Here is a 24,660-nt window from a genome sequence, read left to right as displayed (position 1 = left end):
GCACAGAGTAGATGGGATTGAGGGAAGATGTAATTTATCTGTTGCTTCTCAGCAAACCAAAAACTTACCTTTAAACTCTAGGATTTTACTCTGATTTTTCATTCTATCAAACATATGAATTGGTGTACTATTATGGTGGTATTTTTAAATGCTTGTTAGTATTCACATTTATTTATTAGTGTAGGGACTGCCTTTATAATTAATACCATTATTAAATTGTGTATTAAATTAACAATAAAATAACATCAAGAACTGGTCTTATTACAAGAGGGGATGTTTTAGAAGAACAGAGAACACAGACTCAAAGAAAAAATAATGTTTTACCAAAGAGAACATGCAGGATGCCAAACAGTAAACTCTAAGACAAAACTTAAATAAACTGTTGGGACTTTGTATGAAATATAAAAAGAATATGGTAGTATAGTAATCCTGGAAGAACTTAAATGAAGTACAGAACAATATGATCAGCATCTTAACCCATTATTTAACTACTGATGAAATGTGTATTATATTAATCTCAATTTTAGGACAAAATGAAGTTTCAAGGGTATCATAATTGAACAAAAAGTTAACATCTTCCATCTTCTACACTAAACTCTGATTCACTCATAAACACAATTTATTCCTAAGGCTTTTAGGGATATGTACAGAGGGTGTATAAATGATAAAGGAGTCAGTGGTGAAATTAATGTCTTTAGGAAATAAATTGTTTTTTAAAAATAAAAGTTCAATATAATCACCTGTGACTGTTCTATTTCTGCTTTGTTTAATTTGATTCCAAGGATTTCAGCAGCAACTTTCTGAAAACACAGGAAGACCTACATAACAAAAATAGGTTTAAATGATTTAAAACAGGCATGCTTAAGTTAATGTCAAACAAATTGAACTTTCTAAAAAAGGATAAACATCAAGAATTGTGAAAATATGATGTACCAAGTTTTTAAAAAAATAGCTCTGTCAAATGCAATAACATTTTAAGTATAATAATTTTTAAATGATTAAATGACAATTTGAAAATCATGCAATTCACTAGATTGGTCTGAACATAAAGATATTTATCCCTAAAAATTTACATTTAAAATTTTTTAATTTTATTTTGTATTTTAATTATTTGAGAGAGAGAGATCACAAGCAGGAAGAGGGACAGAGGGAGAAGCGAATTCCCCACTAAGCCCAACAACACAGGGCTGGATCCCAGGACCCGGGGATCATGACCTGAGCCAAAGACAGCTTAACCAACTCAGGTGCCACCTCAGGCACACCTACATTTAAAAAATTTTAACAAAAGAGAATTAATTACAGATACTACATTAAAAAAAAAAAAAAAAGACTACTAGCATAGCAAACTCCTAAAAGTCCAGGGGAAAACAAATTAGTCTGTACTTTAGTACCAAGGTTTTTCACTGCCAATTCTATATTGGTCATTTGATCTGGCTTTAGCCTATCTTAAAAGTGCTTAACTTCTGGGGCACCTGGGTGGCTCAGTGGGTTAAAGCCTCTGCCTTCGGCTCAGGTCATGATCCCAGGGTCCTGGGATCGAGCCCCACATTGGGCTGTCTGCTCCGCGGAGAGCCTGCTTCCTCCTCTCTCTCTCTGCCTGCCTCTCTGCCTACTTGTGATCTCTGTCTAGCAAATAAATAAATAAAATCTTAAAAAAAAAAAAAAAGTGCTTAACTTCTAATCCTTTAATAATCTTTGTGGCATTCATTAATTTCAATAAATGAGCCATATCTCTTGAGCAAAACAATTTAGTAATCTTTATTTTATTGGTTCAGAGTAAAGGAATAGTATACTGTGTTATCCTTAAACAGAAATCAAAAGTACTTTTCCATAAACAGACTTTCATACATACTTAGCGTATGCTGAGCTTACTAGGATTCCCAGGACTCCAACCCAGACACTGACTATAATGTTATACTTGTCTTTGTTTCATAAGCATCTTTTCATATTCTTACCCCTACTTATCTCATGCTTATTGAATATTTATTGCAACTAATTTTTATTTCTAAAATAAAAGATACATACCTCCAAAAGGCTTATGCCATTTACATCCTAAAAGGGATTATATATGATAGTTCACTCATGGTCAACATTCAAGAAAAATGAGAAAGCTAGCATGATGGGATGGAGAGAAAGTGGGGGATTATGAAGGACAATAAGCAAAGAGATTAAGGGAGTACACATATCACAGAAGATCTGGTAAGCTATGTAAGTACTTTGACTTGTACTCCGAGTTAAATGGAAGCCATGGGAAGAAGGCTTGATGTGACTTCTATTTTAATAGGGTCACTCTGATTCTTATATTGAATATTCTCACTACAGAAGATAAAGGGTACAAAAAGAGGAGCCAGCAAGGACGCTAGTGTAAGAGATGATGGAGGCTTGAACCAAAGTGGTAGCAGTAGAGAGGATAAGAAAGAGTCACCAGATTCTGGATATATCATGAAAGAACAACCAACAGGACTTAGCAACATACAAATGTGGGGTATGAAAGAAAGAGAGAAGTCAAGAAGGATTCTAAAATTTTCTCCACCTTAGCACTTAGCAGAAGATCCGCCATTTATTGAACTGGGATAGACTATGGGAGATTTCAGGAGAGACTATCAAGAGTTTAGTTCTGAATCTGGGTAAGACTAGGGCTGCTTATTAGGCATGTAAGTGGAGGTGCTGGGCAGGCTGCAGTTCAGGGAAGAGGTCTGGTCAAAGCCCTGAAGCTAAATGAGGTCACTGGGGAGTAAGTTTAGAGAAAGGTACCAAGGACTGAGCCCTAAGGCACTCCAATATTCAGAAGATGGAGTGAGAGGGAATCAGCAAAAGGAAATGAGAGAGTAGCTAGTGAGGTAAGAGTAAACCAGGGGGTGTAGTATCCTGGAAGGAAAGTGAGGAAAGTATTTCAAAGAAAGAGTGATTGACTATTTTATATGCCTCAACTAAGTAAGATGAGGACTAAGAACTGACCACTGCATTTAGCAAAAATGAGGTCGTTGGTGATTATAATAACAGTAGTATGGGTGAAATACTGGGTGAAAAAGTCCAGGTGAAACTATTCAAGAGAAACTACAAAGAGAAAACTGGAGACAACTCTTTCAAGACACATTCCACTGGAACTAGGGGAAAGAAAGAAGGCAACAGCTAGAGAGAACTGTGGGATTTCTTATTTTTAAAATTAGGTAAGTCATAGCATTTTCTGTGATGATAGAATAATCCAGTAGACAGAAAAACCAAAAAAAGTGATGATACAGGACGGAGAGAGAATTGCTGAGCAATCAATGTCCATTCCTAGGCCAAGAGAAATGGGACTAATGCACAATGGAGGAGTGGGCCCTAACCAGGACCATGGATGGTTTGTCCTTCAGTAACCAGACAAAAGACAGAAGATATGGGAACAGAGACAGGGAGCAAGGAGAATGGGAGTAAATGTGGTGGCAAGAGTATGCAGTTATCTTCTGTTGACTTCAGATTTCTATAGAATAGAAAACAAGGTCATCAGCTCAGAGAATGGATGAGGAAATGCTGAAGATCTGAAGAGAGAAGAGAAGTTATGAAAACAGTCATCAAAATGAGAGGGAGTGATGATGGCTTATGGACATGGGGTAAAACCACTGAGCAGCATTAAGGCCCCCCCCCTTCAGGCTAGTGATTGTGAATTTTAAGTGAAACCTCCAGCATGCCTCCGTTTCTCTCTGATCACGTTCAAATACCTGGGTGCTGCCACAAAACAGCAGGAGCTTGGTTTAAACCAGAGTTAAGGTTTAGAAAAGTGAATCTGAGAAAGTCAAAGCGAGGAAAGGGAATTGAGGGTATACATATGGCAATGATTTTTTTTTTTAAAGATTTTATTTATTTACTTGACAGAGAGAGAGAGATTACAAGTAGGTGGAGAGGCGGCAGAGAAAGAGAGGGGGAAGCAGGCTCCCTGCTGAGCAGAGAGCCCAATGCAGGAGCCCAGGACCCTGAGATCATGACCTGAGCCGAAGCAGAGGCTTAACCCACTGAGCCACCCAGGCGCCCCTACATATGGCAATGATTTTGATTGACCAAGAGATTTAAGTTAGGAAAACAGGAAAATGAGGACATCAAAGGAGGTTGGGGACATTAAAAAGATGTTAAGATCTGCATCTAGCAGGTTCTGCCAGAACTGCAGATTGTCTGGACTAGGGCATTTAGGGGTATGAGCTGGAAAGACAGGAGGGTGGTCAGTGATTAGGATGTCTGACATTGAGATGTTGTGATCTGTAATGACAAAGCCTGGGAGTGAGTGGCTAAGGTGGGGTGGAGGAAAAAAAAAATACTGGAATCACTAAGAATTACAACAAAGGTAATATCAGAGAAAGTACAGTCAGGAGCTCAACCCCCCAGGTGATGAGGAAAATAAGCTGAAGATAGAGATGACTAAAGTCTCAAAGTGATTCCACAAGAAAAAAACATTTCAAAGTTGCATTTCAAAGGAAAATAACAAGGATTTTTAAGAATGGCTCAACATAAGTACCAAAAAATATGGAGTGGTTAAACACAAGGTAAATTACTGGAAGTTGAAATAATTCTAGGGGCACTTAGGTAGCTCAATGGGTTAAGCTTCCGACCCTTGATTTCAGCTCAGGTCATGATCTCAGGACTGTGAGACTGAGCCCTACATCAGGCTCCACACTGGGCATGGAGCCTGCTTAAGATTCTCCCTCTCCCTCTACCCCTTCCTGCCCACTCACATGTTCACTCACTCTCTCCCTCTCAAAAATAATAAAAAATTATTAAATAAAATAAAATAATTCAAAAATGACAGAAGATCCCTAGGAAGATAAGTGAGGGTAGAAGCCCGATCCATGTATTTATCAAGGAGTACTGATTTTACACATTTTTGAATGGCATGTGTGGGTATGTGCCCATGTTTGCATTATCTTGGAGGAAAGTTCTGAAAATAGTCAGAAAATAAATAGGTAATGAAATTTTTAAAAGTTCAATCTTGATAGCAATCAAAGAAATTCAAGCACCAAGGTACCTTTTTTTTTCTTTTTTTTGGCCTACCAAAATAACATAGTAAATTAAAAAATCCTGGATGTTAAAAAAACACCACAGTGAAATAGCACTAATACAATGTTGGCAGTAGGATGGATTATTAAATCTACTTAAATATAATGGATTATTAAATCTCTTTAATAGTATCAAATGACATGGTCAAATTTTCTGCTCACAAATATATTAAATAAAACATTAAAACACCAAGTTATTTCTATATTTATGATCTTAATTTTTTAAATAAATTTTTAGTGCAGTTAATAACCCTGGACGGTCACCAATTAGGTTTACAAATCCTATCCCCACCACTCATTAGCTGTGTACCCTGGACCCCCCTTACATAAACTGTCTAGGACTCCTCTATAACACAGACATAATGGGAGAAGCACAATGCAAGTCACAAAGCAAGCATTCAGTGAATGCAATTCACTAGCAGCAATAGCATGAGCATTTGGGAGCATCAGAAAACTATAAGGAATCACAGGAGGTTGTGAATGGTAATCTCTGGATGCTGAGATAGTGGATGATTTTTACGTTCTTTTTTTTTTTTTTGGATATATGTTCTTTTTCTCTCATACTTTTAAATTCCCTAAAATAACCATAATCTTAGGTTAAATGAATTATAAATGTAATATAAACAGAATAAACATTTTATCTATTTTATGTCTTCAATAGGAATTAATTTATTCCAAAAGTTAAGCCTAGGAAGTGTACTTCCTGGGAATACTATTACTAAAAAAGATCGCTCATAATATTCGATATTCATTATTTTACTTACAGAGTCTCCTGTCTTTGCTGAGACAAAGTGGCTACTAAAACCATTTTCCTGGCAAAACCGTAAGTGTTTTTCAGGTTTTACTGTTCGCATATGTTCCAAATCAACTAGAAAAGTAAACAAAAACAGAGAATAAAAACCCAGTATCAGAATCAAACAATACATTAACATGTTTAAATTTGACTTACTTTCCAAAATTATTTCCCAGCTTAGACACTAGCTGTGTCACCTTGAGCAATTCTTTAACCTTGTTATGCTTGAGTCTATAAAGCTAAAAACTGAGACTAACCATGTATATATATACATGTAATATATATATAATATATACACACACACACACACACACACACACACCTACCTTATGTAGTTATTTGAGAGTGAATGCATCGATGATGCACAATGACCAGCACATGAGAAGTGCTTGAAAAATGAAAGCTATCATTCTTATTACCTACAGCTTTAGTCACATTGATGAGACCCAAAAAAAGACCTACTTCGCATAACATGTTTAAACATAATGATTATGGTTGACACTTGAACATCGTGGGTTTGAACTTAGATGTGGATTTTTACAGTACAGCACTATAAAAGTATTTTCTCTTCCTTGTGATTTTCTTAACAGCATTCTTTTCTCTGCCTGATTTTATTGTAAGAATATAGTATATAATACACATAGCAAACAAAACTTGTGTTAATTGACTGTTTATGCTATCAGTAAATCTTCTAGGCAATAGTAGGCTGTTTGTGGTTATGTTTCAGGGAGCCAAAGTTATACATGGATTTGACTATGCAGGGAATTGGCACTCCAAACCCCCATGTTGTTCAAGGGTCAACTGTAACTGAAAGATGCACTTACCCAAGCATATTTAGTCTGAAACAATTTAATTGCTTTAATAATTACAATAGTTCTGCAATCTCTATAAACTTTAATGTTAACACAAATACAGAATTAATTTTATGCCAAAAGGTAGCACTATTTTGTTGCATGCTTACTTTATTTGAAACCATGGTTTAATTTCACAAAGATACATCTCAGTTGCTTTCCAAACCTAAAGTATACATTTTGAAAGCACTCAGTAAGGGAATATTTCCTTGAATAGGTATAGGTGCTTTAAAGCAAAGCACGGTACTCATGGCCAATACCGGTTTTATCCAGCACAGTCTATTTTTTCAAATGTGATCCTTTATTGGACAGTTTCTCTTTTTACAACACTACAGACCCTATAAGGGTGTTGACTCAATGCCGTCAAATTATAAGGCAAATATATTTGCAGGATTTAAGGACAACTAGGCTCTTTGAGTCAATATAGGAAAAAAAAACTTGAACTGATTTCCTGAGGAAGGGACCCAACTGACTTGTAAAAAGTTGTAAATTTGTAAATCTACTAAGCCTACATAATAGTGGCAATTGATCATCAACTAAAAAATGTTCTCATACTACATAAAAGGCTTTATTTAAAATTATATTGAAGGTCTTTAGTTTGCAGGCTCAAGAGATCTTTCTCTAGGAGATTTTTGATCTAGTGGGGGATTTCTGAGACTCATTTATATTGCTTAGTTGGATAATATGGAGCTTTTTTCTTTTCTGGCCACAGGTTGTTGTTCCTTAAACATCACTGAGACCTTATTTACAAGAACAAGCCAAAAAATATCCAGATACCATAGGCATCAATTTGTAGAAGACTAAAATAAAATAATACTAAGCTATTAGCACGGACATTTATACATCTAGTTTGTCATAATAGTGAGGCTAAAATGCTTTCCTAATTCAACATGAGTAAGACAAGTCATGTCACTAAGAAAATTAACCAATGAAATCACTGTCCAATTAAAAATAAAAACAAACACATAGTTTGTCATTTAATATATGTGTGTATTCATCTTTTGAATGGAATAGTCTATCATTGTTCCATTTTTTCTTTCTTGTTTTTCCTCTTTCCCCCTGTCCACCAACAACCTAACAACATTCACTTACCTATAGCACTGGGGAATTTATTACCCAAGCAAAAGGTTTTCCCTAATAAAGATAACCATGATGGGGCACCTGGGTGGCTCAGTCAGCTGAGTGTCCAACTCTTGGTTTCAGCTCAGGTCATAATCTTAGGATCACGAGATCAAGCCCCACGGCAGGCTCGGAGCTCAGCAGGGAGTCTGCTTGAGATTTTCTCCCTCTCCCTATGCCCCTCCCCCAGTTCACACTCTATCTCTCTAAAATAAATAAATAAATATTTTAAAAAAAAAAAAAAGACGATACTCTTGAGAAACTAGTACTATCACTGATCAACTGAAAACAACAACATTTATCCATCAAACACTTATTAAGTACCTATTATATACCAACTAGTAGGTTAAGCAATAAGAACCCAAAGATGGAAAAGATACAATCCTGGTCCTAAAAAAGTCATTATCCATACTTTAGGAGCATAAAAGATCATCAGCAATTGAAACAGTTATAATTGAGAGTCTGACAAAGGAGACAGCAGATAGAGAATAGGCCCTCCCAGAACTTCACCACAAAGTTTTCCTCTGCTCTGTTAAAATTTAGTGGGCAATGTTTAAGAGGACTCAGTTACTAGAATTCTTAACTCTAAATGATCCAGAAATGTATATTCTGAAGATAAAGTTATAGTGAGACACTGGAAAATCTTTCCTTTCTTCACTTTTAAGATCATCCTTAAAATTATTATCCAGTGACAATGCATACATGTGGTAATACTCTCATATATGTGATATTCTATCATATATGTGGTAACACTCACTGCTTTAATTGCCTTTATGTCCTTCAGTGAACCACACCATCTTTCTAGTTGTCATATTTTGTTTTTGAAAATGGAATAAAAATTTCCTAATAATCGTAATACATATTCATTACCCAAATATTCAGAAAAACTATGAAAATGAAATGTAAAATATTATCTCCTGTGAGGATGATGCTGTCTTCTCCTGAAGCTCTTTTTTTTTTCTCTTAGATTTGATTATTATTATTTTTCTTTTTTTGAGTAAACTCTACACCAACTTGGGGCTTGAATTCAGGGCTCTGCAATCAAGAGTCGCATGGTCTCGGGGTCTAACAGCTAAGCCAGCCAAGCACCCCTCCTAAAGCTCTTTCAAATGTTAATTTTCCCCTGTTGTATCTACCTTATATCAGTCAGGCCTGAAGGTGGGATAGGTGACCTTGTTCCATGTTTCTCTTTCCAGACCATTCTCCTTGTTTTCCCTAAAAACCCTTAGATTCGAATAATCATTTGAGCCAAATGATTATACCTCCGTCCATCTAGCTACTTTTATTTGTTGGCTTATCGGCAAACCCCTGCCTGAACTCTGTGAATATCTCAGAGATTTCTCCTGGATCACAGTCACTCCATTACTGTTGCTGTCACCATTCCTGGTAACTCCAGTGCCCACACACAGTGTCCTTACTCTCTCACGTTCCTTGAGTATTTTACCTCTAGTCATCTTGTTCCCAACCTACACTAACATACTTAAGACCTAGTTCGTATCAATTTCTGCACCCTCTCTGTAATATTGATATAATTTTATGTATCCCAGTCTATCCATTATCTCCTGCCTTTACAGCTCAGATGCTTTTGTAACTTAACTCCAGCAATTTTTAGACTCACACAAAACTTTAACATCAGTTACCAATTATATCTTAACAATTTTCAATTTCCTGAAACCTTCCTTACTCAACTTAGATTTCATCCTCCATCAGTATAATCACTTCCTTGCATTTACTATCTTCAAGTTACCTGCCCTTTTTCTCAGTGTTGTACATGGTACAGTTTCTCTGCTTAATTACTTAAGTAATTTCTCTGCTTGAATGCAAGCACTGATCTACTCAACACCTCTACTGATGCAGCTGAGTGTAGTTAGAACAAAACCTGTAACATACTGTATCTCCTTTTAAATCCAGGTTAACTGTCTTTAAGTGATTTCTCTCAATCCCTCACATCCCATGTCAAATCCGTTAGCGTTTCGTATTTACTTTTTATTCCAAAAATCTATTGAGGATCTGCCCTACTTTTTACATCTCTACTGCTACTAAGTAAAATATTGTCCAAACTATCATCATCTTTTTCATAGATTTTAGATTTTTTTTCCTAAAAATGGAGGGAATTTTATAGCCTCACATAACTGAAAAACCCAATAATTATTTTATCTTTAGCTGTGGTGTGATCCAGGGACTCAAAAAATGCCATTAACTAGAGACAACTACCGATAACACTTTTGTGCATATCCTGCCAATATCAAAGCAACTGAAGGACAGAGGCATTAATGTTGCACATACATGCAGTTTCTTCTACCTCAAGCATACTACAATCCTGCTTAAACATGTGCTTAATAATTTCAAAGGATAACCACTTTATAGATCATTCATTCGTTTGGCTAACAAATACTTAAGGGCCTATTTTTAATATATTTTTTTATATTTTACACTGGTAAAATCCTTCCTTTCTTCACTTTTAAGATCATCCTGGAAATTATTAACCAGCGACAATACATACATATGGTAACACTCTCATATATGTGATAACATTCTATCATATATGTGAAAACACTCACTGCTTTGATTTAATTTCCTTTATGTCCTTCAGTGAACCACACCATCTGCAACCCAGTTTCTTTTAGCTCTGCTTTCTTCCCCAATTTTTTTTCCTTAAGATTTTTACAGTAGCTTCCTCAGTGGCTTCTCTGCTTTACATTGGACTCTCTGTAGTTTATTCTCAGCAAAGCAACCCAAATTAACCTTTTAAAATGCCAGATTACTTTTTGTTTGTTTGTTTGTTTTCTTCACAATCCCCCAGTAACTTCCCATCTCTTTTACAGTGGCCTATGCACCCTGTGTGATCTGGTTTTTGGCTTTTTAAACCTCATTTCCACTGTTTCCCTTTTTTTTGCTAACTCATTTCAGCCATCCTGGCTGGCCTCCTGTTTTTCTCTTACTACTAAGTATCATCTTCCTTTAGGGTCTTTGCACTTACAGTTGTCTCTGATTATGTATTTTTCCTGTTAGTCTCTTGCCTTTATCAAACTGTGAGCTCCTTGTATCTGCAGCACCCGGGACAGTGCCTGGCCAAATAGGCCCCCAACAGAAAAGACAAGTACGTACATACATTATACAGTAGAAGTTTAAAACTTTTTTCAAGGAAGATATTAAAAATACAGGAATTTTACTGATGTGGAAGCATCTCAGAAACTAAAAAAGGATCGAAACTAGGGTCTACAAATGGGAGGTCAGAGCTGTATAGGATAAGAATGCAAAAGATAAACCAATGATATTAATACCCTAGGTTTTCTTGTGTAGGGAACATAAGCGAGGACAAAAAGCACAAAGATGAAAAAATTCTAAGTCTACATTAGTCAGACAAGAAAATCCAAATTTTTTATTGTCAAAACCAACTATGCAAAATAAAAAAAAAAAATTACGTGGCTCATTCATCCTGACCTGTATATTAAAATGGAAAAGGGGAAAAAACATTGTCAAGATACTAAGACTATCTGTCATGTTCCTAAAATCACATGAAATAGAAGTCATATGAGAAGCCTAATTTTGGTTAACAACCTTAATTTTGACAAAACTTAGAAAGCTAATAGAAAGAATAACCTGGAGTTAAGATGGCAGAGAAGTAGCAGGTTGAGACTACTTCAGGTAGCAGGAAATCAGCTACATAGCTTATCTAAAGATTGAAAACACCTACAAATCCAATGGCAGATCGAAGAGAAGAAGAAAGGTAGGACTGGTGGAGAAATGAATCCAAAGCGACGGGAAGATAGAACCCAGGAAGGGGACGGGGGGCTCACAGCAAGCGGCGGAGCAACGGAGCACAAAATCAGGACTTTTAAAAGTCTGTTCTGCTGAGGGACATCGCTCCAGAGGCTAAACCAGGGTGAAGCCCAAGCTGGGTCAGCGTGACCTCAGGTCCCGCAGGGTCACAGAAGGATTGGGGTTGTCTGAGTGTCACAGAGCTTACAGGTATTCGAAGGGGGAAGCCGGCTACAGAGACAGAGCCGAGAAGTGAGCTCCCAGCTCGGGGTTACCTTGAACCGGTCGCAGGCTCGGTGAGCTTGGAGCACAGCCGGAGGCCAGGGAGAGGGGAGTAACTGGGCGCTGTTCTCTGAGGGTGCACTGAGGAGTGGGGCCCCGGGCTCTCGGCTCCTCCGGGCCAGAGACTGGGAGGCCGCCATTTTCATTCCCATCCTCCGGAACTCTACGAAAAGCCTCAGGGAACAAAAGCTCCCAAAAGCAAACCCAAGCGGATTACTCAGCCCAGCCCAGCCCAGCCCCTGGTAAGGGCATTGCAATTCCGCCTGGGGCAAAGAAACTTGAGAATCACTACAACAGGCCCCTCCCCCAGAAGATCGAGAAATCCAGCCTGGACCAAGTTCACCTACCAAGGAGTGCAGTTTCAATACCAAGGAGAGCAGCTGAATTCCAGAGGAGGAGAAAGCAAAGCACGGAACTCATGGCTTTCACCCCATGATTCTTTAGTCTTGCAGTTAATTTAATTTTTTTTCTTTTTCAATTTTTTTTCTCTTCTTCTGCTGAATTTTTTTAACTTTTATCCTTTTCTTTTTCAATGTTTTTTTAACTAGTTTATCTAATATAAATAGATAATCTTTTTATCCCCTTTCTCCCCCCTCACAATTTGGGATCTCTTCTGATTTGGTTAAAGCATATTTTCCTGGGGTTGTTGCCACCCTTTTAGTATTTTACTTGCACCTTCATATACTCTTATCTGGACAAAATGACAAGGTGGAAAAATTCACCACAAAATAAAAGAATAAGAGAAATTACCAAAAGCTAGGGACCTAATCAATACAGACATTGGTATATGTCAGATCTAGAGTTCAGAATGACGATTCTCAAGGTTCTAGCTGGGCTCCAAAAACGCATGGAAGATATTAGAGAAACCCTCTCAGGAGAGATAAAAGCCCTTTCTGGAGAAATAAAAGAACTAAAATCTAACCAAGTTGAAATAAAAAAAGCTATTAATGAGGTGCAATCAAAAATGGAGGCTCTCACTGCTATGATAAATGAGGCAGAAAAAGAATTAGCAATATAGAAGACCAAATGACAGAGAATAAAGAAGCTGAGCAAAAGAGGGACAAACAGCTACTGGACCACGACGGGAGAATTCGAGAGATAAGTGACACCATAAGATGAAACAACATTAGAATAATTGGGATTCCAGAAGAAAGAGAGAAAGATTCCAGAAAGAGAGAGGGGAGCAGAAGGTATACTGGAGAGAATTACTGGAGAGCATTTCCCCAATATGGCAAAGGGAACAAGCATCAAAATCCAGGAGGTGCAGAGAACCCACCTCAAAATCAATGTGGTAAAAAAAAATAGGTCCACACCCCCTCACCTAATAGTAAAATTTACAAGATATATTTACACAGATATATTCAGAACATCTCATCCCAAAGCAAAAGAATTCACATTCTTAGTGACAAAGAGAAAATCCGGAAAGCAGCCTGGGAAAAGAAGTCTGCAACATACAATGGTAAAAATATTAGATTGGCAGAAGACTTTTCCACAGAGACCTGGCAGGCCAGAAAGAGCTGGCATGATATATTCAGAGCACTGAATGAGAAAAACACGCAGCCAAGAATACTATATCCAGCTAGGCTATCATTGAAAATAGAAGGAGAGATTAAAAGCTTCCAGGACAAATAAAAACTGAAAGAATTTGCAAACACCAAACCAGCTCTAGAGGAAATATTTAAAGGGGTCCTCTAAGCAAAGAGAGACCCTAAAAGTAGTAGATCAGAAAGGAACAGAGACAATATACAGTAACAGTCACCTTACAGGCAATACAATGGCACTAAATTCATATCTCTCAATAGTTACTCTGACTGTTAATGGGCTAAATGCCCCAATCAAAAGACACAAGGTATCAGAATGGATAAAAAAACAAAACCCATCTATATGTTGCCTACAAGAAACTCATTTTAAACCCAAAGACACCTCCAGATTTAAAGTGAGGGGGTGGAAAAGAATTTACCATGCTAATGGACATCAGAAGAAAGCAGGAATGGCAATCCTTATATCAGATCAGTTAGATTTTAAGCCAAAGACTATAATAAGAGATGAAGAAGGACACTATATCATACTCAAAGGATCTGTCCAACAAGAAGATCTAACAATTTTAAATATCTATACCCCTAACGTGGGAGCAGCCAACTATATAAACCAATTAATAACAAAATCAAAGAAACACATCAACAATAACACAATAATAGTAGGGGACTTTAACACTCCCCTCACTGAAATGGACAGATCATCCAGGCAAAAGATCAACAAGGAAATAAAGGCCTTAAATGATACACTGGACCAGATGGACATCACAGATATATTCAGAACATTTCATCCCAAAGCAAAAGAATTCACATTCTTCTCTAGTGTACATGGAACATTCTCCAGAATAGATCACACCCTCGATCCTAAATTAGGTCTCAACTGTTATCAAACGACTGGGATCATTCCCTGCATATTTTCAGACCACAATGCTCTGAAGCTAGAACTCAATCACAAGAGGAAATTTGGAAAGAACCCAAATACATGGAGACTAAACAGCATCCTTCTAAAGAATGAATGGGTCAACCAGGAAATTAAAGAAGAATTGAAAAAATTCATGGAACAAATGATAATGAAAACACAACGGTTCAAAATCTGTGGGACACAACAAAGGCAGTCCTGAGAGGAAAATATATAGTGGTACAAGCCTTTCTCAAGAAACAAGAAAGGTCTCAGGAACACAACATACACCTACACCTAAAGGAGCTGGAGAAAGAACAAGGAAGAAACCCTAAACCCAGCAGGAGAAGAGAAATCATAAAGATCAGAGAAATCAATGAAATAAAAACGAAAAAAACAATAGAACAAATCAACGAAACTAGGAGCTGGTTCTTTGAAAGAATTAATAAGATTGATAAACCCCTGGCCAGACTTATCAAAAAGAAAAGAGAAAGGACCCAAATAAATAAAATCATGAATGAAAGAGGAGAGATCACAACTAACACCAAAGAAATACAGACAATTATAAGAACATACTATGAGCAACTCTACACCAACAAATTTGACAATCTGGAAGAAATGGATATATTCCTAGAGACACGTAAACTACCACAACTGAACCAGAAAGAAATAGAAAGCCTGAACAGACCCATAACCAGTAAGGAGATTGAAAGTCGTCAAAAATCTCCAAACAAACAAAAGCCCAGGGCCAGATGGCTTCCCAGGGGAATTCTACCAAACATTTAAAGAAGAACTAATTCCTATTCTCCTGAAACTGTTCCAAAAAATAGAAATGGAAGGAAAACTTCCAAACTCATTTTATGAGGCCAGCATCACCTTGATCCCAAAACCAGACAAGGACCCCATCAAAAAAGAGAACTACAGACCAATATCCTTGCTGAACACAGATGCGAAAATTCTCACCAAAATACTAGCCAATAGGATTCAACAGTACATTAAAAGGATTATTCACCACGACCAAGTGGGATTTATCCCAGGGCTGCAAGGTTGGTTCAACATCCGCAAATCAGTCAATGTGATACAACACATCAATAAAAGAAAGAACAAGAACCATATGATACTCTCAATAGATGCTGAAAAAGCATTTGACAAAGTACAGCATCCCTTCCTGATCAAAACTCTTCAAAGTGTCAGGATAAAGGGCACATACCTCAATATTATCAAAGCCATCTATGAAAAACCCACTGCAAATATCATTCTCAATGAAGAAAAACTGAAAGCTTTTCTGCTAAGGTCAGGAACACGGCAGGGATGTCCATTATCACCACTGCTGTTCAACACAGTTCTAGAAGTCCTAGCCTCAGCAATCAGACAACAAAAGGAAATTAAAGGCATCCAAATTGGCAAAAAAGAAGTCAAACTATCACTTTTCACAGATGATATGATGCTATATGTAGAAAACCCAAAAGACTCCACTCCAAAACTGCTAGAACTTGTACAGGAATTCAGTAAAGTGTCAGGATATAAAATCAATGCACAGAAATCAGTTGCATTTCTCTACACCAACAACAAGACAGAAGAAAGAGAAATTAAGGAGTCAATCCCATTTACAATTGTACCCAAAACTATAAGATACCTAGGAATAAACCTAACCAAAGAGGCAAAGAATCTATACTCAGAAAACTATAAAGTACTCATGAAAGAAATTGAGGAAGACACAAAGAAATGGAAAAATGTTCCATGCTCCTGGATTGGAAGAATATTGTGAAAATGTCTATGCTACCTAAAGCAATCTACACATTTAATGCAATTCCTATCAAAATACCACCCATTTTTTTCAAAGAAATGGAACAAAGAACCCTAAAATTTATATGGCACCAGAAAAGACCTCGAATAGCCAAAGGAATATTGAAAAAGAAAGCCAAAGTTGGTGGCATCACAATTCCGGACTTCAAGCTCTATTACAAAGCTGTCATCATCAAGACACCATGGTACTGGCACAAAAACAGACACACAGATCAATGGAACAGAATAGGGAGCCCAGAAATAGACCCTCAACTCTATGATCAACTAATCTTCGACAAAGCAGGAAGGTTGTCCAATGGAAAAAAGACAGCCTCTTCAATAAATGGTATTGGGAAAATTAGACAACCACATGCAGAAAAATGAAATCGGACCATTTCCTTACACCACACACAAAAATAGACTCAAAATGGATGAAGGACCTCAAGGTGAGAAAGGAATCCATCAAAATCCTTGAGGAGAACACTGGCAGCAACCTTTTCGACCTCAGCCGCAGCAACTTCTTCCTAGGAACATCGCCAAAGGCAAGGGAAGCAAGGGCAAAAATGAACTATTGGGATTTCATCAAGATCAAAAACTTTTGCACAGCAAAGGAAACAGTTAACAAAACCAAAAGACAACTGACAGAATGGGAGAAGATATTTGCAAACGACATATCAGATAAAGGGTTAGTGTCCAAAATCTATAAAGAACTTAGCAAACTCAACACCCAAAGAATAATCCAATCAATAAATGGGCAGAAGACATGAACAGACATTTCTGCAAAGAAGACATCCAGATGGCTCCATGAAAACGTGCTCCATATCACTTGGCATCAGGGAAATACATTTCAAAACCACAATGAGATATCACCTCACACCAGTCAGAATGGCTAAAATTAACAAGTCAGGAAATGACAGATGCTGGCGAGGATGTGGAGAAAGGGGAACCCTCCTACACTGTTGGTGGGAATGCAAGCTGGTGCAACCACTCTGGAAAACAGCATGGAGGTTCCTCAAAATGTTGAAAATAGAACTACCCTATGACCCAGCAATGGCACTACTGGGTATTTACCCTAAAGATACAAACGTAGTGATCCAAAGGGGCACGTGCACCTGAATGTTTATAGCAGCAATGTCTACAATAGCCAAACTATGGAAAGAACCTAGATGCCCATCAACAGATGAATGGATAAAGAAGATGTGGTATATATACACAATGGAATACTCTGCAGCCATCAAAAGACATGAAATCTTGCCATTTGCAACGACGTGGATGAAACTAGAGGGTATCATGCTTAGCGAAATAAGTCAAGTGGAGAAAGACAACTATCATATGGTCTCCCTGATATGAGGAAGTGGAGATGCAACATGGGGGGTTAAGGGGGTAGGAGAAGAAAAAATGAAACAAGATGGGATTGGGAGGGAGACAAACCATAAGTGACTCTTAATCTCACAAAACAAACTGAGGGTTGCTGGGGGGAGAGGGGTTGGGGGAAGAGGGGAAAAAAATTTAAAAAGGGGAAAAATGATGAAAATTAAAAAAAAAAGAAAGAACCTGTACAATTTTTAATGTATTTTTAAAATACAATTTACAATATTTCATATTTTATAATTTAGACTTACAGCAAGAAAGAGACACCAACAAAAGCATATGTCAGGGTTTCATGGAATACTAACAATCCAGTGAGAAGTGGTATTTTCTCAGTAACGTAACTAATAATTATGTTTGACAGAATGTTAGGCTACCTTAAAGGCCTTTTTAAGAATGTTTTCACATAAACCTGTGAAAGCATTGTTCAATCAGTATGCAAAGAAAAGCAAGTGAAAGAAAAAACAGAACTGATGTCTACCTTTCAAATGGCAAAACTAAAAACAAAACAAAACAAAAGAAAAAACAAAACAAAACCCAAAAAACATGAGAACACCCACAGTTGATGAAGGATGGTACTACTAGTTTTTTGAAAAGCAACTTGGAAATCTGTGCTGAACTTTAAAACACTTATACTCCATAACCACATAACATAACTTGGAAGAGTTTATCTTGAAGAAAAAATCAGAGGTGTAAAAAAGTAACAATTATAAATTAAGATCTTCACTACACAGTTATCTGTAACACAAAAAAATATCAGAAGAAAGATTCATGTCCCAAAAGAGACACAGAGTTAAATTATGACACAACCACATAATGCAATATACTCTCTGGCCATTAAAAATCACAGACTTAAAGACTATTAACTGAAGTTTTAGTAATGATTTTTCGGGGTTTGACACAAAAAGTAAAGACAACAAAATAAAACATAAACAAATGGGACAACATCAAATTAAACTTCTCCACAGCAAAGGAAACCATCAAACAAAATGAAAAGGCAACCTACAGAATGGGAGAAAATATTTCCAAGTCATATATCTGGTAAGGAATTAATATCCAGAATATATGAAGAATTCATACAACTCAATAGTGAAAAAACAAACATTCCAATTATAAAACGGGCAGAGAAACTGGATAGATATTTTTCCAAAGAAGACATACAAATGGCTAACAGGTACCCAAAAAGATACTCAATATCACTAAACATCTGGGAAATAAAAATTAAAATCACAATGAGATACACCACATCTGCCAGAATAGCTATCATCAAAGAGACAAGAGACAACAAGTGCTGGCGAGAATGTAGAAAAGGGAACCTTTATGCACTGTTGGTAGAAATGTAAAGAAGGATGGAATATGGAAAAGAGTATGGAGGTTCTGCAAAAAAAATCCCACTTCTGGGTATATAACCAAAGGGAATGAAAATAGGATCTTGAAGAATATCTGCATTCCCATGTTCACTCGCCAGGATGGCTGAGTTAGTTAAGCATCCAGCTCTTGATTTCAGCTCAAATCATGATCTCACAGTTGTGAGATCAAGTCCCATGTCGGATGTGGAGTCCCAAGTCCCAGGCTGGATGTGGAGCCTGCTTAAGATTCTTTCTCTCCCTCAACCTCCGTCCCTCCTGCCAACTACAAAAAAAAAAAAAAAAAAAGGATGTGGTGTATACACACACACACATACACACACACACACACACACACACACACACACACACAATGGAGTATTATTCAGAGATGAGAAAGAAGAGAATCTTACCATCTGCAAAAGCATGGATGAAACCTATGGGCATTATGCTAAGTGAAATAAGACAGAGAAAGACAAATACTATATGATATAACTTATATGTGGAATCTAAAAAAGCTGACCTCAGAAAAATAGCAAAATGGTGGTTACCAGCAGCTAAGGGCTTGGGGAAATGGGAAGATGTTGGTCAAAGGGTACAAATTTCCAGTTAAAATATGAATAAGTTCTGGGATTCTAATATACAGCATTATGCTGTTAAGAAAGCAAATCTCAAATGTTGCCACCACTAAAAATAAAATGGTAATTATGTGAGGTGATGGAGGTGTCAGCTAATGCCACGGTGATAATCATTTATGCAGTATGTAAGTGTATCAAATAAACAGGTTGTATACCTTAAGTTTAACCACATTACACATTCGTCGGGCTCTCTGCTCAGCGGGGAGCCTGCTTCCCCCTCTCTCTCTCTCTGCCTGCCTCTCTGCCTACTTGTGATCTCTCTCTGTCTATCAAATAAATAAATAAAAATCTTTAATTATATCCTAATAAAGGTGAAAAAAAAAGACTAAGTGAAATAAACAAGAGTATAGGATGTTAAATTTAAAAGTACAGTACAAAATTGTGTATTTAATAGAAGTCCTATTTTATTTAGTCACATTTTGTCATAAATGACAAAAATACACTAAAATTTGGTACATAATTTTTTGAAAGAGTTATATTTATTTATTTCATAAGCAGGTGGACAAGCAAGGGGAGGGGCAGAGGGAGAGAAAGAGAATCTCAAGAAGACTCCATAGTGCAGCCCAACACCCTCAATCCCATGACCCTGAGATCATAACCTGAGCCAAAATCAAGAGTCCAATGCTCAACCAACTGAGCCACCTGGGTGCCCTTGTTACACCAATTTTTTTTTTTTTTAAAGATTTTATTTATTTATTTGTCAGAGAGAGAGAGGAGCGAGAGTGAGCACAGGCAGACAGAGTGGCAGGCAGAGGCAGAGGGAGAAGCAGGCTCCCTGCCGAGCAAGGAGCCCGATGTGGGACTCGATCCCAGGACGCTGGGATCATGACCTGAGCCGAAGGCAGCTGCTTAACCAACTGAGCCACCCAGGTTACACCAATTTTTAAAAATTAAAATTGGGAAGAGTTAAATTTTTAAATGACGGCTTTTATTTTAGACTATCCTTTCAAAGATGTTTTTACATCAAGCAGTCTAGAGATAGTGCCTTCATCATGGATAAAGCTTAAGTCTGTATACTGTCTGGTATAATAAAGATGGTACCCACCCCTAGAGCAAAGTTCTGAGGTTTATGGGTTTGTAACCCATCATAAAGGATTCAGGTTTCCTAAGCTCCTTGACTGATAAAAATCACTGCAGGCATATATCATCTACGTAGGCCCTCTCACACTGCCCTAGTGGAACTTAGGAACAAGGAGAACCAGTGCAAACAGGGCTGACCTTGCCTGCTTGCTGTGGTATGAGTAACAAAATCCTTTATCTCTGACCCAGGATCTCAGGCCTTTTGCCAGTGGCCACAGTGGCAAGAGGATAACTTGTTAGCTTGCAAGTAAGGTAAAATCTAAGATCCTTCCCTGTTCTTAACATAAAGAAGAGTAAAATAGATAAACAATTGATAAGACAGTGAGAGCTGATAGCTGTTCATCAACCTACAGTGCATTTCTCAGCTTGGCTTGTGGTTTGGTATGGCCATAACACTAACTTCTGATCAATGTAATGAAGAAGTGACATGCATCACTACTAGGCCTGACCCATATAAACCTTCCAGGTGTGGGTGCCTGGGTAGCTTCGTCGATTAAGCATCTGCCTTTGGCTCAGGTCATGATCTCAGGGTCCCCCGATAGAAGCTCGATCCTCGGATTGAGCCCCGCATGAACTCCCTGCTCAACAGGGAGTCTACTTCTCCCTCACTCTCCCTCTGTGCTTTCAAACAAACAAACAAACAAACAAATTTATTCAAATAGATAAATAAAATAAAATAAATAAAATCTTAATTAATTAATTAATTAAAGTTCATTTTAAAAATGAATAAATAGGGGCACCCGTGTAGCTCAGTGGGTTAAGCCTCTGCCTTTGGCTCAGGTCATGATCTCAGGGTCCTGGGATCGAGCCCCACATCGGGCTCTCTGCTCAGCAGGGAGCCTGCTTCCCCCTCTCTCTCTCTCTGCCTGCCTCTCTGCCTAGTTGTGATCTCTCTGTCAAATAAATAAATAAAATCTTTAAAAAAATAAGAAATAAAAATTTAAAAAATTAAAAATGAATAAATAAACCTTCTAGGTGTGGTAGTCCTTATTCTCCTGCTTCATGGTAACCAATGAAGCCATCTGTTGAAAATGGCAGTTCCATAAAGATCTAAGGAGTTTGGGGCGCCTGGGTGGCTCAGTGGGTTAAGCCGCTGCCTTCGGCTCAGGTCATGATCTCAGGGTCCTAGGATCGAGTCCCGCATCGGGCTCTCTGCTCAGCAGGGAGCCTGCTTCCCTTCCTCTCTCTCTGCCTGCCTCTCTGCCTACTTGTGATCTCTCTCTGTCAAATAAATAAATAAAATCTTAAAAAAAAAATAGAAAAGATCTAAGGAGTTTGTATCTGAAAGGGGGATGAGCCACTAGTGATAAGCATTACCTGGTTTTGGTCTTTACATAAACAAGAAATAAACTTCTATTGTACTAAGATGGTGAAACTTTAGGAATTGTCTCTTTATAGCATCTAGCATTACCTTAACTAATACAGATTACCTAACTAACATAAAATATAGGTCTGCATCATTCTCTTTTTTTAAATCTTTTTTTTTTTTAGATTTTTTATTTATTTAGATTATTTATTTATTTATTTGACATAGAGAGATCACAAGTAGGCAGAGAGAGATGGGGGAGAAGCAGGCTCCCTTCTGAGCAGAGAGCCTGATGCGGGACTTGATCCCAGGACCCTGAGATCACAACCTGGGCTGAAGGCAGAGGCCTAACCCACTGAGCCACCCAGGCACCCAAAGATGTTCTTTTACTTTTTTTTTTTTTTTTTCGAGGATTTTATCTTTTTTAATGCAACCTCTACCCCCAGCTTGGGGACTGAACCCACGACCCTGAGATCAAGAGTCAGAGCTTCTACTGACTGGGCCAGCCAAGGACCCCTGGTCTACATCATTCTTGTTAGCAATGAACCTCTTCCTGAGTATACACTGAGTCTTGAGTTATTAACTAATGATAACTGAAAGTTATAGTTAGCCAGATAACAAAAATCTAAGCACTATAATTTTCTCTTTGATTGGGTTATGGCAATATTCAAATAGTCACAAAATTACATTGAATAATCACAGATTGAGAAGCCTCTTTTGCATTTTTTACTTACTAGGGAAATAAAATAAAACATGAAATATTGGAGAAATGTCCTTTCTTCTGCCATTCAATGGCTCAAGTAATACATGGAAAACTGTATGAAAACAAAAATGCATTCTTTGTCACTACATTTTGTTGGAAGATACAAGGAAAGATTCTTCAACAATTATCAGGTCATGACCAATCTTGTTTTATTCATATCCCCACTCTCAGATTATTTTAAGAAACTCAAACATATTATACTTAACTTCATCCATAAATATTTTAGTATCATATACCTTATTTTGTTTTGATTTTATTGAGGTTCATAGCTTTGATTTAGAAGCAACAAACCAGAATTTTGAATCTAAAGTTGTCACTTTCATCCTTCATTTGGCCGTGCTAATTCTAATAGAACACTAACTCTATAAATTGATGTGATGGTTCAAAATTTATTCACTGGATAACTTCCAGGATAAAGTGGCCTATATAAAGGCCCAGAGACAGATTTTATGAGTAACAATAAATGATGTTTAATAAAAAGGATTCTAATAAAATTCACATTATATCAAATATCATAAAGAGTTATTGCAAAAAATTTATTCATAGCCCAATAGATTATCTTTGTTACTATTTAATTGATATAAAGTGATGAAAGATTACATATGAGAATTAATCTCATATAAGAAATAACTTTTTGGTACTTCTCAATCGTTTATAATAAGGCAAATAAAGAAAAAAAACTATGGTTCTTCAATAATTCACCAATTTATGTAAATACCTATTTACATGAAGAGGAAGTAAGACATGGTAAGTAAAAATGCAATCTTCAGAGCTAGACTGCCTGGGTTTGGTTTCCTGTTTTATTACCACTTGTGAAATTTTGAACAAATCATTCTCTCTTTATCTTGGTTTTCTCATTTATAAAAGGGGGGCAACAACACTTCCTACCTCATAATGTTACTATGATAGATAAAATAAATATGTAAAAACCACATACTCAGTAAGTATTAGCTAGTGTTAGTGTGGTTTGTCTATCCATTCATTTATTCCTGAGTTATTTACCAGCACCACCTAAGTGCTAAGTGCTAGGAAGGCTAAGAGAAACACATATAGAAAGGTATACAGTGGAATTCTAAGACCAAGAGAGCAACAGTATTCTATATAAGATAAGGTACAACAGGAGAACAGAGAAAGGAAATTTCTAGAACTGCTTAAAGGAACGATCTCACAGAGAAGATGATGCTTTAGCTAACTACTGAAAGAAGAGGAAAAAACCAGTTAGACAACCTTGGGGTAGAGAGGATGTATACTCTTTAACAAAGGAAAATGTGCAAAAGCATCTGGAAGAACCTGGCTTCTAAGAGATGGTGAAATCAGCAGGGCTGAGGCGTCAGGATCTTATACTGGGTGCTAAGGAATTCATATACATACAGGTAACATCTGCACAGCTCCACTTTTTTTTTTTTTAACATTTATTTGAGAGAGAGAGAGAGAGTGAATAGGAGGGAAAGGAGAAAATGAAGCCAACTCTATGTTGAGCACAAAGCAATACAGACCCCAAACTCACAACTGTAAGACCATGACCTGAGCCAAAACCAAGAGTTGGACACTCAACCAACTGCACCACAGCTGCACTTTTCACCCATCTTACCTTAGCTATTCCAGCTCACCTGAGCAAAAACATGGGCACGAAAAAGAAATCCTTGTGAGTAACATATATTAAAAATCCTTCAACCTTCCCTTATTGAATTCAAAGCCCTTCCATTCACTATACAATAACAACTCCTTGTTTCTAAACTCAGACCATTCAAAAGAATATTACAAATGATTAAAAAAAGGGGGGGTATACTCCTACAGATTTCATGGATATGGCATTTTTTCTGTTCAGCCATCTTGTATAACTAGTTTTATTCATATCCCCATTATCTATATAACTTTAAAAATAAAAGCCAGCAAGTTTTACACACATGCAGCTGATTCTTTTTCCTCCAAAAGTTGTTACAGTCCTACACGTTAATCAACCTAAAGATGACTCAGATTAACTGTGTAGTCACAAAAATCACAGGTTACCGAAAAAAAAAAAAAAAAATCATGTGCTTCTTTGAAAGAAGTAAAACAATACCTTAAGATTCATTTATTTAATAAATATAAATACCTATTGTGTGTC

At 37.1% G+C, this 24,660-nt stretch overlaps 1 protein-coding gene across 3 annotated transcripts in view; it reads right to left on the bottom strand.

Moving 5' to 3' along the window:
- Positions 1-24,660, bottom strand: part of RAB28 (RAB28, member RAS oncogene family) — a 113,032-nt gene that overhangs the window by 8,586 nt on the left and 79,786 nt on the right. For all 3 annotated transcript variants that reach the window (XM_044226135.1, XM_044226133.1, XM_044226134.1), the window contains exons 5-6: positions 5,792-5,895; positions 741-818 (exon numbers count right to left, since the gene is read on the bottom strand). In XM_044226135.1, the coding sequence (XP_044082070.1) occupies positions 741-818; positions 5,792-5,895 (182 nt within the window). The remainder of the gene's footprint in view (positions 1-740; positions 819-5,791; positions 5,896-24,660) is intronic.

Source organism: Neovison vison, chromosome 11 (genome assembly GCF_020171115.1).
Source record: "Neovison vison isolate M4711 chromosome 11, ASM_NN_V1, whole genome shotgun sequence".
Taxonomy (NCBI): domain Eukaryota; kingdom Metazoa; phylum Chordata; class Mammalia; order Carnivora; family Mustelidae; genus Neogale; species Neogale vison.
This window is presented reverse-complemented; position numbering and strand designations above follow the sequence as displayed.